Raw genomic sequence first — 14,708 nt, 5'->3', positions numbered from 1 at the left:
CAGTGGTAGTGGTAAATGATTTTCTCACTGTGGAACCTGGCTTCAACAAACATCATGTAGGGGGCTCCTAAACCTGCGCTGAGCTGGGAGATGGGAGGATCTGCCCATAGAAGTAGAAGCGACATATACAAGTGGACAGCAGAGATATGATATTTCAGTTCTTGTGATGTTCTTAAATAACCCAATTGAAGAACCTCAGATATGTTTTAGGCCTGACTATGAATTACTGTATTGCTTACCATCCTGCTGTGGTCTACCACCTGGACCGGGGGTCACCCACCTTCTGTGTGGCTCCGCTTCAACTGACTTCAAAAGCTCACATGAAAGAGTTTATTTATTTAATTATTTATTTACTGTGCAGGCACAAAGATGGAGCACGGTAATAAAACAGGCTTAGGAGAAGTCTAAAACGATAAACTCTCCATCACATCGGGTCCAATAAATTCAGGGTGTTACTTAGAAGAGCAGTTATAGAGCAAATTAACCCAAATTGGTTTCTCATTATCGCCCACCCCCCAAACCAGTGTACACCAGTGTAAACCAGTTGCTGCGAGCCTGTTATAAACCCCACCATGCACTGTTTCTTCGTTGTTTCAACCTTGTGTTGTGCAGACAGGTAGCACAGATCATTAAACGCATCCTGTCCCCTCGTCCCTCTGGTAATTAGGATGTAATGGAGCTCTGTCTCTGGGAAATCTGAGACCGCTGAACCGGAGTCAGAGTGCTCACCTCACCAGCAACAATCTGTCGAGGAGGAGGAGGGGGCAGCTAGTCCTGGTGTTTTTAAGCCATCAGAGAATCCAAACGACCGAGTCAGGACTCTCCCATCAGCCCCCTCTCTGTGCATCTCTCGGGGATGCCCAGTGCATTATATTTTTGCTGCTTAGCACTTTGTTGTATTGATTAGTTGTCCTCACTACATGTAGTATACAGATAATATAAGCCTACTGCAGCCTTATTGGGGAAAAATACAACATTAGAATGTTTTGTTAGAGTATTCATGAGCCAGATCTGGTCCTTAAAATAAAAAAAAATAAAAAAAAATAAAAGACCATTAACAAAGCTGCCAGAATCCCATATTGGACCTGTGTTGATTTTCAGAGTAATAAATGTACTTCCTGAAAGTTTCTGTACAACCCATCTATTTGATCATTGGAGATTTTGCTAACAGACAAATCAAGGCACAGACAAGAGCAAAAGCATGACCCTCTGTCTTCGCCTTTCTGTGGTGCAGAATAATTACTGCACTCAAACCAATGTACAAGAAAAATTAACAAAAGTTTATCTGAAAGTCAAGTATTTTAAAGGTTAGGCACATTTTAAAGCAAAACACTAATTAGAAGCCCCAAGTGACAAAATTTAACAAAGCACAAGCTAAAAGGTCAAAGTATAAAAATATTAGCTAAAATACAAAAGTGGCATAAAAAGACAATACAAGGAAGATTAAAAATAATGTTTTTAAAGGAACTGCATGGGCATCAGTGAGACCAGCTATGTTGTATGGTCTGGAGACAGTCAAAAGACAGGAGACAGAACTGGAAGTTGCAGAAATGAAGATGTTGAGGTTCTCCTTAGGAGTGACAAGGATGGATAAGATTAGGAATGAGATCATCAGAGGTACAGCACAGGTTGAACAACTGGGAGATAAAGTTAGAGAGGACACACTGAGATGGTTTGGACATGTCCAGAGGAGGGACAGTGGGTGCATTGGTAGAAGGATGTTAGAAATGCAGCTGCCAGGAAAAAGACAAAGAGGAGATATATGGATGCAGTTGGAGAGAACATGGAGGTAGTTGGATTGAGGACAGAGTGAGATGGAGGAGGATGACTCACTGTGGACACCCCTGAAGAGGCAAAAACTGAAAGAAGAAGAAGAAGCATGAGCAACCCACTGCAACCTGAAAAGGAAGCAGCAGATATAGATGATGGATGGATTCAATTAAATTCAATTTAATTAAAAAAATAATTTATTAACTCCAAAGGGAAATGAAGTCATAGCTCATCATCCTGGTTTCATTCAAGAGTTGTTGGATGCTGATAGTTGTGGGCGGGAAGGATCTCCTGCCGCGAATCCTAAGAATCTTGCCACAAATACTGGTCTGTCCACCCGGATCCAGCTTGTTGTCAGATCCGGTGGGCCTCTCGGTCCTCCTGGGCAGCAGGACTGCCTGAATGCTGGGCGATGGTCACTCTTCCCAGTAGTCTGTCGAGCTCCTCGTTACCACAGACAGACAGCTGAAGGTGCCGGGAGATGATCACGTTCCTCCCGTTGTCACGAACTGAGTTTCCCACCAGCTCCAGGATCTCGGCAGTCAGGTACTCAAGCACCGCCTCCAGGTTGATTGGAATTCATCCACGGTGCCTCCTTTTCAATTCTTTTTTTTTTTTTTTTTGAGTTTTTGAGATGTTAATCAGCTGCTCCTGGTTGTAAAAAAACCCCCCAAAAAATAAAAATAAAATAAAAAAAAACACCTTGTTGCCATGGTTACACATCATAACAAATGCCCAAAAATTACAAAAAGTTTAAGTAAAAATCCTTCCAGCTGCACAGCATCCGATACCAAAGAAAATAATCATAGAAAAAAGTGATTTACATCCAAAAAAAAAGACAAATTAAAAGTTTTCTAAAGCAATAACAAGCAGCCACCCCCGAGCGGCGCAATTCTAGAACCATTATATATTATGATATATAAATGATGGATGGATGGAATTAAAGAGATCTCTGTGTATTTCTACATGGACTTTCATCTTAAATAGATTAACACTTCGAAATGTTTAAAGGTTACAAACACCAAAAGACCAAGTGCTTCATATAGCTGTGATGTCTTGAATGAAGGTTTTTGACATTTAAAATACCACAAAGTTCGCAGAAGTACTCCTTATGTCAAATAAGGTTTGGAATCATAGGCAAATAATAAAGAGAAACAGTGTCACTATAGAGTGAATACTAATTCAGTTAGATGAAGATGTGCATCCCGTGATTATCTTTTTAAAAGATTAATCAAATGATTGGGGGATAAAAGGTAATGTTTCTCAATCCTCTCCAGGTAAAAGTGGAGGAAGAAGATGAGGAGGCATCTGCGGAGGAACAGGACGAAGAGAAAGACGACGATAACTGGGAGAAAGCCCTGTCCGTCGAGCGTTTCAGAGACATCATCTGTGAATCCGGTTCCACCAACGGGGACAGGATGGGACGCCACTACACAGAGAAAGACTTTGAGTGTAAGAACAGCGTCCGTGTTCAACCATCATGTGCTTCTAGAGCTTCAGGGTCACAGCATGGCTGCGTATTTTCTCATAGAAGGCTTCACCTGGTCAAAAGGTGAAGCTGGCGTCTCGCTGGGCTGCGAGCAGTTTGGCAAACACCATTCATGAGGAAGTCTCCAAAATGTAGAAGCACTGACTCCGCCATATTTGTTTACCTACACACCCATGCAGGACAGTCACATGACTCATGCTTCCTCATGGATTGAATCAACTTCAGACTTGCATATCAATACATCTGGAAAACTAGAGGAGTAAACTCTTTCAATCTGCACTGTTTGAGGTTTTACTAAACCAAATGGGACTAAAATGCCAATGATGCAACCAAAATCCAAACACTAATTCATATAGTTTGTACTGCAGATCATAGAAGAAAACAGTTTTATTTCAAGGAAGGAAACTTTAAAATACTGATTGTTTCTCCTTGTTTTATTCCAGCTAAAAATAGCATGGAGTGCGTTTATATACATGTACTTATTTCAATCTTTTCTGTCATAATCATATACAGATTGGATTATATGCTGTCTCAGTTGAGTGCGTTAGAGAGATTAGCAGATGGATGCCACACGTCTTATGGTTAAAAGTCAGCCACGTGGTTATTTTTGTTCATGTTCATATTTTTTTTATTTTTATTTTGGTGCAGTCAAACAGTTTTTTTTTTTCCTGACAAAGCCTAAAAATCATCAGAATTTGTTTCAGATGCTCTCATAACCTCACAGTGACCTTACTACACTCAGGTTCCCGAGGAAGGGAATTGTTCACGTTAAAATTATAACTTTTAATCCCATAATTATCACATCATGAATGCATTCCTTTTAAAAACTTGTTTCTTCTTTATACCTCTATCCTTGTACCGGTACTTTCAATTTTTATATTAGCTCACTCTGTGGTTGGCTTTTATATTTGAGAGCTTCTGAAAAACTACAGAGATAAAAGATCAACTCACGGTAGAAAAGGGACGTTTTTCCTGGTCAGACGTCGCTGTAGAGTTTTGATGTAAAGAGCAAAAACCCACTTTTAATGTGCACAGGTGAACGTTTCGTAGTAAAGAGCTGCTCCACATGCATGCAGGCTGCAGCATCGGACGTTACACGGCTGACAGCGGCTGACAGCGGCTGACTCCCATTAATTCCCCTCAAAGCAGGACGTAATTAACTGGTGCACCGTGCCGCAGGAGCTTGCTCATATGTCTGGGCCAGTACAAGTGAATATACCACATTTAAAATAAAATAAAATAAAATACAAAATAAAATAAAAGCTCCATGTCCATTCACTGAGTCGGTGGACTGGAGGGTCTTCACAAAACTCTGGACCGGAATTTAAAAAAATTGTCAAAAAAATCTTTTGGTCATTCTAATGAGGGGAAAATAAAATAAAATAACAAACAAATAAATAAAAAATAAGTAAATAAATTAAAATATAACAAATATAATAAAATAAATAATAATCATACGTAATATTTTAATAAATATATATTATATATTTTATATATTAAAAAAATAATTAAATTTTGCTGTAAAATACATATTTTTTCAACTTTTTAAACAATTAAAATGCAGAGTTTCCTTTAAACAAATGACCCTTTAAATTTGACATTTTGTATTGTAGCTTAGATAGCTCTGAAAGATTGACTACCGGTAGTTTTTGTGGATAAAAATATTCAAAACAATACTTTGAAGCAGTTAAATTATTTTACAGTTAAAGCAGCAGCACATCTTAGAACAGACGTGGGCAATTTAAGGCCCGAGGGCCAAATGTGGCCCTTGGACAATCTCCATCAGACCCCCAATATTCTTAGTTTATATATATAAAAAAACCCAACTTTTTTAATAAAGCTTGATAAAATATCAACAATTTATCAACAAGACTTAAGGAAATTTAAATTAATCATTTTATGCAAAACTTTTTTAAAAACGTGTGTTTCCAGAACTAGACTGAACCTTAAAGACTTAGAAACACGAATATACAAGTTAGTTTTGCATATTTTCGCTAACATGTATAACATGTTAAGCTAATGTATATAATATACTGTCACAAGAGCCAGTTTACAGAATGTGTCGTATATTTCTAAAGGATATTGGAAATACATTTGCTCTTATGTTACCATAAGAAAAAGCCTGAACAAGGTCTAGAGTATCTGTCATAAAGAACATTTGTTTTCCGATTCTCTATGCGGCCCTTTGATTGCTTTAAACATCTTGATGTGGCCTTTTGGAAATAAATGTTTCCCACCTCTGTCTTAGAAGCTGCAGCCCCCTGTACACTTGTCCTTCTTTAGGACGGCTGCACGGAAAGTAATTTTGTTGTACTTCACTGTGCAAGAACAATAAAACCATACTGATTCTGTTTAAAGAAGACGGTCGTTTTTTTCTTCAGCTAACTGTCACAAAGTTAAAGGGACTTCCAGGAGTTAAAGCGGCTAACATCAGAAGGGGCTGCTTTCTTATCGCGGCCTCCAAAATGACTATTTTTCACTGATTGCACGTTATTTAAAATGTTTTTTCTTTAGGAGAAACAGTAAAAAATCCAATCAGACACTTCTGGTTTTGTTTGTTTGCACAGATCACAGACATACGTTCCACCACACGCACCACCCCCTGTCCACCCACCTGCCCGTTTCCCAGCGCCTGCGCAAGAGAGTGCACAGCGCCGACCGCCGGCGCAAGAAGAAACGGAAGAAAAAAAAGACCTCGCTGCCGCCCTCCGACGTCACGCCCACCATACAGGAGGTAGACGAGGAAGAGGCGGAGTCTGAGACGGAGCGACGCGGGGCGGCTGCCACGCCCACAGCGCTGCTCCTCGTTCAGCCGCAGGTAAAATGATGCAGAAGAATCAAATCTCTGAGTTGAGCTTTTGTTTGGCTGCTGTTGGTTTGGAGATGGCTGGAGCTGGAGCCATCCTCTTCCTCTCCTCTCGCTGATCTTCCTCTTCCTCTCAGTTTAGTTTTGGGAGCCAAGGAGACTTGAAGGAACCCTCTCCACCTGCATCCGTCTGCGTGGAAAACGAAGAACACCCGCTGGCCCTGAACGCATCGCTCACTCTGATAGGAGAGGCAGCTCATCATCAGAGAGTTCCTGGTCCTGGTTCTGGTTCTGGTCCTTGTCCTGTTCCCGTTCTTGGACAGAAGGATGAAGGAGAAGCTACGATCAACAGGTTGGACAGAAGAGACGCTCTTCTCTTCTTCTTTTTTTTCCCCAACAGTGTTTTTAGTATGTAAACATCTATGTCTGTCATTTTTTTGCCTGTTAGCAAAATATCTCATGAATCATCGACTAGATTTTGATGAAATTCTCATAATCACTGCGATCACACATCATCTGCAACTCATTAACCGTTGGAGTCAACTAATTAACCCAAAACAAGCTATAACTCATTTATCATTACAGATATGTGGTGTGGTAGTAGCTGAGGGTCATCCCCAGCACACACCCAGAGCGCTAACACAAGGCGGCGGGTGATATGCATTCCTTCAAGGAACAGCTGAACGTTGTGCACAAACCGGAGGTTCAATGAAACCAACCAGCATCAACCAGAGGGCTAAAAGCGTACGAACACAGAACCAGTTCACCTCCAGCAGCCACCAGTGGTGATGTGAAAACAGCCATTTAGGAGCTAAAGGCACTTTCTGTTTTCGGCTGAGCTGAGCTGAAGGATCTGGGTCCATGAAAAGAGCTCCTCAGTTTCCTGCTCTGCTTTCTGCTTCACCAACGACGGAAAGCTCTGATTTGACGCCATTTGTAGAGGCTGATGAATCGAGTTGACTCCAACAGTTAAATCAGTCGTAGACAAACATCCAATAATTACTTTGTGGGTTTTAGTAAAATCTGTGCAGTGGTTCATGAGATATTTTGCTAACAGAGACACAGGCGATTACAGGATTGCTCACCTTTTATGCCAGCAAGCGATAATCATAAGCCCAGCGTTGCTTTTAATAAGCAACCCTCGAGTTTACTGGCAATAAATGCAGTCCACAGGAGTTTGTTGCCATGGTTACCAGCTCTGGAAGATGTCCATTGGTCTCCAAACTCTCAGGAGTAATTCTTCACATTTAGCAGGATTTATTTTTTAATGAGAGCTTTATCAGTTTGAATGAACACTTCTATCAAACTCTGTTTTTGATGTGCTGCAGATATAAACAGAGTTTTTTTTTTTTTTTTTGCTTAGTTTGTAATTTTTTTTTAGATATAAAACCATTAAACAAATCACCATTACTGACCCATACACTCAGGTAAAGATTGAATCCTGAGTAATCAAAAGGCCCAGCTGGATAAAAATCATCAGAATATGAATAATTTGGTGATGCTTTAAATGATGCATGCAGTTTGCTGGCAGGAGGTCAGGGGCTCCATGGTGATTGGGTTATTTGTCTGTGTTGATGCCTGGCTGGATAACGGTGCAGAAACCACCTTCATTGCTGTGCAGAGTTGATCTGCTTGATGATGACTCAGAGGTTTGGTGATTTACAGCTGGTGTGGTGCACAGGCTCCCCCTGCTGGTCATGTGTGAGCATTGCAACCAAATGTCCAGGTTATAAAAGAAGTAAAATTAAGATTTACATCAAATCTTTTCATACAATATAGAATACGTGGCACCGTTTTGAAAGATTTCAACACTGTTCAGACCTTAAAGTCATAAAACTTCACATAAATTAGATGTTTTAATTAAAAAAGTGTCCACCTTTGGTTTTTGTCAGTTCTCCCTCGGGATCAGACCCCTTCATTTCAGCTCCAGTCCACAGCTGGTTCTGCAGGAAGCCCGTCCATCACCGTCTACCAAGCGCCCAGCGCAGCAACTACGACTTGCGGGATCGGATTTGCATCGGCAGCATGACCGCTCTGGAGACCGCCGTCTACCAGCAGGTGCCCACCGACGAGGCCGAGGCCCAGATGTTGGTCAGCGCCGATCTGGACGACATGAAAAGTAAGAAATCGATGACCAACTAGGCGATTTTAAATCTGCCTTTTTTTTTAATCTGTTTACTGAAAGCTCATCGATCAGTTATTTTGTAGTCAAACATTTGGTATAATCCTGTTGACCATCTGTTAATCTGGAGACGCTGTGAATACACTGCAAAAACACAAAACAAAGAACTCAGAACACATTTTCTTTGCCTCCCGACGTCTTTTATGATGAATAAACTGATCCTCCTTCTCTTTTCAGCATTTTGCATTTATTCTGTTTATTATTTATCAGAGGTGTTTAAAATAATTTAATGCACAAACGAAGAGAAACACAATCAGGAGGGTGAAAATTAGAAAGTAAAGATAATTAAAGAAGTAAAATTCACTCAGCAAAAACAATGAAACACTGTGACTAAAGTGAAGGAGTGAAGCTCTGCAAAAATATTGACTTCAGGAGATTCTAGTAAATATATTTTAAGTTCTGAAGAAAATTGTTTGGCGTAATGGTTCAGCACTCTCTGCTGGAAACTAAAAGGATTCCAGCTCAGTGTTAAACCTGTTTCTACAACCACCTGCCCATTCCCTTTTTGGCTCACAGGGGAGCTTCAGTTTATACCGTCTAGAAAAAGTATTTAAATGTGAACTTAAATACTTTTATTGACATCTACTATCCTGTTCCACAGACACGTTAAAGCAGCACAAGCATTACTGATTATAACCATTTTGTTCTACTTCTAAATACATGTACTGTTTGTAGTTATGACACGTTGGCAGTTTTTAATGTGTTTATGAAGCCTTCACTTTATTGTGATCCTTTTTTCTTCAGTACATTTTTCAGCATCTTTCTCGTCCCACGGTTTTCTAACAATTTCAACAAGTCATGAATCAAAACGTTCAGCTCTTTCAGGACAATCCTGCGATGACTTTTGGTGCAACTTTAGCTTTTTGAAATATTTAGTCTTTTCTGTCGCTTTTTCTCGTAGAAAATGAATTGAGTTCATTTTACCTCCTTAAAATCTTTAGATCTGTTTACAACCTTTTTCTGCTCCTTTCACATTTTGTTCTGCTTCAGCTTCTTTCAGCCTCCTTGTCCAAATTTAATAATTTTTTTCAGCTAATTTCAGCTGATTTTTTCAGCTGTTTTGTGCTCCTTTCACATTCTTTCTGCTAATTACAACATTTTTGAGCTTCTTCTAACATCTTTCAGCTTGTTATGCTCCTTTCAGCCTTTTTCTTTAACTTTCAGCTTTTTCCAATATTTCAGCTACTATATAGCTGTTTAATGCTAGTTAAGGCTTTTTCAACTAATTTAATATTTTTTGCACTCATTTAAACATTTTCAGCCTAATTCAGCAAAAATGTGCTTTCTCCACTTCCTTTTTGTACTTTCAGCAGTTTTTAGCTACTTTTCAGCAGTTTTTTTTGCTAATGTCAGCTTTTTTCAGATATTTTCCACTTGTTTGTGCTTCTTTCAGCTTAATTGGGCAAATGTGTTCTTTCTGCCTTCTTTTGCTAACTTAAGCTTGTTCGACCTTTTCAGACACCTCTTCTGCTTGTTTAAGCTTGTTCTACCTTTTCAGATACTTTTTCAGAATTTTTTTTAGCTAATTTCAGCTGTTTTTAGATAAATTCAAGTTTTTCTTGGTAATTCCTGCTACTTTCAGCCTAATTAACTTCGTTCTGCTAATTTCAACTTGTTATGCTCCTTTCAGTGTTTTTCAGCATTTTTTTTTTCAATTTCAGGTACTTTTAGCTGTTTTCTTCTAAATTTAACTTTTTTGGATAATTCCGCATTTTTTAGCTCATTTCAGCTCTTTCTAATTTCTTCTCAAAGTTGTACGCGCCTTTCTGCCTTTTCGACTACTTTTTAGATGTTTTGCTAATGTTAGCTTATTTTAGCTGATATCCCCATTTTTGTGCTCATTTCTGCTTATATAAATGTAATTCAGCAAGTGTGTGTTATTTCTGCTTTCTTCTGCTAATTTAGGCTTGTTCTGTTTCAGCTACATTTCAGCTGTTTTTCAGAGTTCTGCAAGAAACATTCATGTTGCATTTTCAAAGGAAATTCAATTTCTCTCATTGATGCATGTTTTATTGGATACAATAAATTATCTTCCACTTAGGGAGAAAATGATTTCTGATGTATTTGAATAGATATCTGATGTTATTTCAGAGGAAACCTCAGATGTTCAGCTGGCGTTTAAACAGTTGTGTGTTCAGAGAAAACACTTCTGTGGCGTCGGCGAGCCATTAATTAACAGCGGCTGCAGTCAGTTGCCCTTGAATGTCGACCCTGCCTCTGGCCCTCTCAGAGCAGAGGACACATCGACTGTTCGGGATCCATCTGGTCACAGAAAAAAACAAGCCGATGGATCTGTGATTCACGTCGAGAGGCCCTAAAATGCAGGCTAGCAGGTGAAGGTTTAGAACAGCAGCCACAGCTAGTTAATTAGAGCAAACATAAAAATGTCACTTCTACAGACGTTGAGCTAAAAGTTGATGGAAACACAGAGAAGCCAACACGTATTTTAAAAATGTACCAAATGATCGTAGTTTAAAACTCTGGCATGAAAGGCGGCAGGCGACATGCATTCCTTAAAGAAATGACTTTAAACTTGAAGCGCACTCACATTTAAAAACATCTACTTTCTTCTTTTAAAATGAAAATTAATAAAGATGTTGATTAGGGCTAATTATTTTCTGTTACGTCACTCAATTAAAAAAACTTGTAAATCCGTTGAAACAACCAGGTAAAAATCAGGCGAATTAGCAAACTGGAACCTGACGGGTGGAAGAAACCAAGAAGAACAAACCAAAATAAACACTAAACCCTAATTATCTGGAGGAAAAAAGAAAACAACGTTTTAGTGAAGTCTGAACGTCTTTAAACACCTCTAAACTGTCAGCTGGATGGGTTCTAAATGGGACTAACTGGTGTTGAGAAAAGACAGAACCATTATAATTAAACTGGAGCGAGAGCGTTTTGTGTGTGTGTGTTTGTCAAGGTCAAGGTTCTTTATTGTCATTCGCATCATACGTGGTACATGTGATGGAACGAAATTGTGTACACAGGTTTGTGTTTGTGGTTTCATAATTAAAATCATTATTCAGTAAACTGACATTTGCAGCACTGCATCATGGGAGAAATTTTAATTTTAATTTTAAAGAACTTCAAGCTAAATATTTTTTTGTCAAACCAAAACAGAAAAAAGGGAAATTTTGCCGCCAAGAGGAATCCCATCAAATCCATATTTCAGCTTCCTTTGAGCAACACAAACTGTCCATCTGTCCATCGGTGTGTCCACTTCCTCCTTATCTAAGGTTGCGTCATGTGTAGCAGGTCCAGGAGGGCTCCCTCCAGCTCCAGATTCCAAAGTGTTCCCAATCCCTTCAACAAATCCGTCTGGATCTTCTTTCTTGATGGGACGATAGTTGTCCTGATCAGACACCAGGACCCCCTCAGTGGACACCTGTCTTCACAGAGGAGGAGGAGCTCCACTCCAAAGGAGGAAGCTCCTGATTCCATTCAGACTCTTGTATCCAGGATCATTTTCTCATCCAAATGCCATGTTCTTGAATGAGGGTGGTAACGTCAACGGAGCAGTAAACCTTTTACAACACGACCGACCGGAGCAACACCCTCATTACTGCAGATGATTACCCAGTCTCTGGCTCCGTCACGTTCAGATACCTGAACCCCTCCACTTGAACCACAGGTTTTCTGGCTGCCTTCAGCTGTGCAGCAGAAACTAAAAGTATTTCTGTGCACAAACGCACACACACGTGCACAAAGAGTGAGTCGGACGTAACGCTGAAGCCTCTCGGGGATGCTGTTCAGCACACATCGGTGCACCTGTTGCGGACGAGTCAGACCCAGACGCCTCAGGGGGGATGGCTGGTTACCATGGAGACGCAGTGACTTTAACGATGCAGCCCCGGCTGATAATTAACTCTGATTTGTCTGCTGAGCAACGACACAGAGCAGACCCGTTAGGTGTGTTTGTTTTATTCAGCTCTTATCTTAGTGATGTGAACGCTCTTCTTGTTTTAGCTCTGGTGGGAACGTCCTTCCAAACATCACATGTTAGGAAGTTATGGCAGCACAGTTGGAAACTATGGGCTGTCATCCACCCTGATCCAATCCAGTTTCCTCTGCTTTTTCAGCAGCTGCGATGATCAATAAACTGTGTGCATCATTAAAACCGGGCGGCACCAACACCCAGCTGATCAGCCAGTCTTTCAGTGGGATATCTCTTATCAATACTTCCTTTTAGGGTTAGAGCTGAAGCAGATGTTACCATTTCTGTGTTGCTCAGGTTCAGGATCCAGCTGGGCTCCTGTCTGCGGGTGCATTTTATTTGGATAAAGTGCCAAAAGCAGGATATCCTATTTTTGCAAACCGGGACTTTATTAATGCTATTTTACAATAATTCTGCCATTCTTTGAAGCAAACAACTAATTTCCAGGAGTTGACCCTCTCTGAACTTGTACTTTAGAAGGAATTTCTCGCCTCCTTGCAGATGAACACTTGTGTCTTTTAGTTGCTTTTGCACAAAAAGCATAAACGGTAGGGTTAGGGTCTTCAACACAAGGAGAGCGACGGCGCTGAAGTGCTGGACGCCCTGGATGAGCAGTGTGTCTGTCTGTAGAGAGGTGGACAGGAGGAGACACCCACTGTGGAGATGACAGACATGGCAGGACAGCAGACCCAAAGACCCGGGTCTTCTGAGAACATGCTGAGCGACAACCAAGGAGCCGTTCGTCGCATCAGCGTCCAGAGAGTAGCCGGCAACGCTCTGCAGCACCAGGGCTCGCTTTCAAACGTGGACGGGTTTGAGGACTTTGAAGAGTTTGTTTTGGATTTTGATGATTACGATCTGCTGGAGTCGATCCACAGTCAGCTGGAGTCACCGCTGGATCCAGCGCGTAAGTTGAGCTGGGATGTTCTGGTTTCTCTGGAGCTTCAGCCTTTACCCTGCTGATTCACAGACGAGCTGTTCATTCACATTTAACTGGAATATAATCCTAAAAAATAAAGATTTTGCTCAAGAGAAAAAATAGTTAAACTAGCGTTGCATTTTAAAGTTTCAAATAAAGTTAAGGCAGTGCTCAGAGGACGTGTTGGGGATGACTCTCAGCTGATGCCACACCAAGTTTGAAACTCAATGCCTGTACAAGTTAAATTTCAAGAATATTTATTATCCCCAAGGGGCAATTTGTTTCACAGTCAGTAGACACATAAAACATCCATACTAGATAAGACAATGGGACATTAAAATAACAATACAGGAATCATCACTGTTCGTTGTGAAGCCTGATCATTACAGGGATGAATGAGCTTTTCAGTCTGTTCATCCTACATCTGGGCAGTAGATACCTGCGTCCAGATGGAAGCAACCTGAATTCACCATGGAGTGGATGATCAGGATCTGCCAGAATCAGCCTGGCCTTGTTCACTGATCTTGCTTTTTGTAGGTCATTGAGGTTCTGTAGGGCTATGCCAGCAGTTTTGCTGCACATCCTGACGATCCCTGAGAGTTAAGCCCCAGTATACTCCCGCATATGTGCGTCCACGCGTACGTACGCACGTACTGTATGTTCAGGCTTAATACTTGTGTGTCCACCCTGAGCGGCTGCAGAGCAGCTCCACAGACAAGGGGCGTTTACCTTCGGGACAAATTGAGGTCGCTGATTGGTCATTTGCTGACATGCCTACTTGATTGATTGACAGGTCGGAAGAAAAAAAACCAGAGCACTGGCAGCCTCAGCCGCAGCGGTGTCCTGCGTTTATATGTTGTTAATAAAAAGATCTAAAAAAAAAAAAAAAAAAAAAAAAAACAGGGAGCGATGGTCCTGCAGCCCACACACCAGAACAGCGTACCTGGAAATCTCCAGACCCTCCTGCAGCCATGCTGGACCTGAGTTTAATTCGCTCGTGACAAATTATTTCATTTCTCACCATTTCAGTCATGGCATCAACGGAGGAGGAAGAGATCACTTGCCTTTTGGCAAAAAAACATAAGAAAAGGCCAGATCAGAGATGAAGAAGGGGAATTTAATCCATTGGTGTCGCATACAGAACAGTCCGTCGCCGGGCAGTTTATTGCGTGACACCGCGTACACGTGCGCATTCGTAAAAACTGAGCTTTGCGCGGACATGCCCTGGGGGGGTATGCGCGTACCTCCGCGTACGGATGTACGGGGGAGTATACTGGGGGCTTAAGTTTCTGTTTATGCATGTCAAAAGTTCAAACCAACAGATGAAGTTAAAAGTAAAAAAAAAGACTCAATAAAACATGAATAAAACATTCTCATAAAAGTATAATCAACTTAAACCCACAGAGCTCTGATAAATTCTATTCTCTGGTTGGTCTTCTTACAAAGAGAGTTCACATGTTCAGTGTTTACAAGTGTCTGACGTTGCCATTTGTGTGCTTGCGAATGTTCATGGGGCAATCATGGACTGTACTTCTATAGCGCCTTTCTATCTTATTTCACGTTACTCAAAGCGCTTTACACTACAATCTGTGTCCTCATTTACCC

General features: G+C 40.8%; 1 protein-coding gene across 1 annotated transcript in view; it reads left to right on the top strand.

Annotated features, from left to right (window-relative positions):
• Positions 1-14,708, top strand: part of slc4a3 (solute carrier family 4 member 3) — a 42,341-nt gene that overhangs the window by 2,429 nt on the left and 25,204 nt on the right. Inside the window, exons 2-5 of the mRNA XM_037686845.1 lie at positions 3,048-3,222; positions 5,827-6,077; positions 6,203-6,417; positions 7,958-8,184. Coding sequence (XP_037542773.1) covers positions 3,048-3,222; positions 5,827-6,077; positions 6,203-6,417; positions 7,958-8,184 — 868 coding nt within the window. The remainder of the gene's footprint in view (positions 1-3,047; positions 3,223-5,826; positions 6,078-6,202; positions 6,418-7,957; positions 8,185-14,708) is intronic.

The sequence above is a fragment of the Nematolebias whitei genome, chromosome 13, assembly GCF_014905685.2.
Source record: "Nematolebias whitei isolate Nwh7 chromosome 13, NemWhi1, whole genome shotgun sequence".
NCBI classification, from domain to species: Eukaryota; Metazoa; Chordata; class Actinopteri; order Cyprinodontiformes; family Rivulidae; genus Nematolebias; species Nematolebias whitei.
Note: the sequence above shows the minus strand (reverse complement) of the source record. Positions and strands in the feature narration are given on the sequence as shown.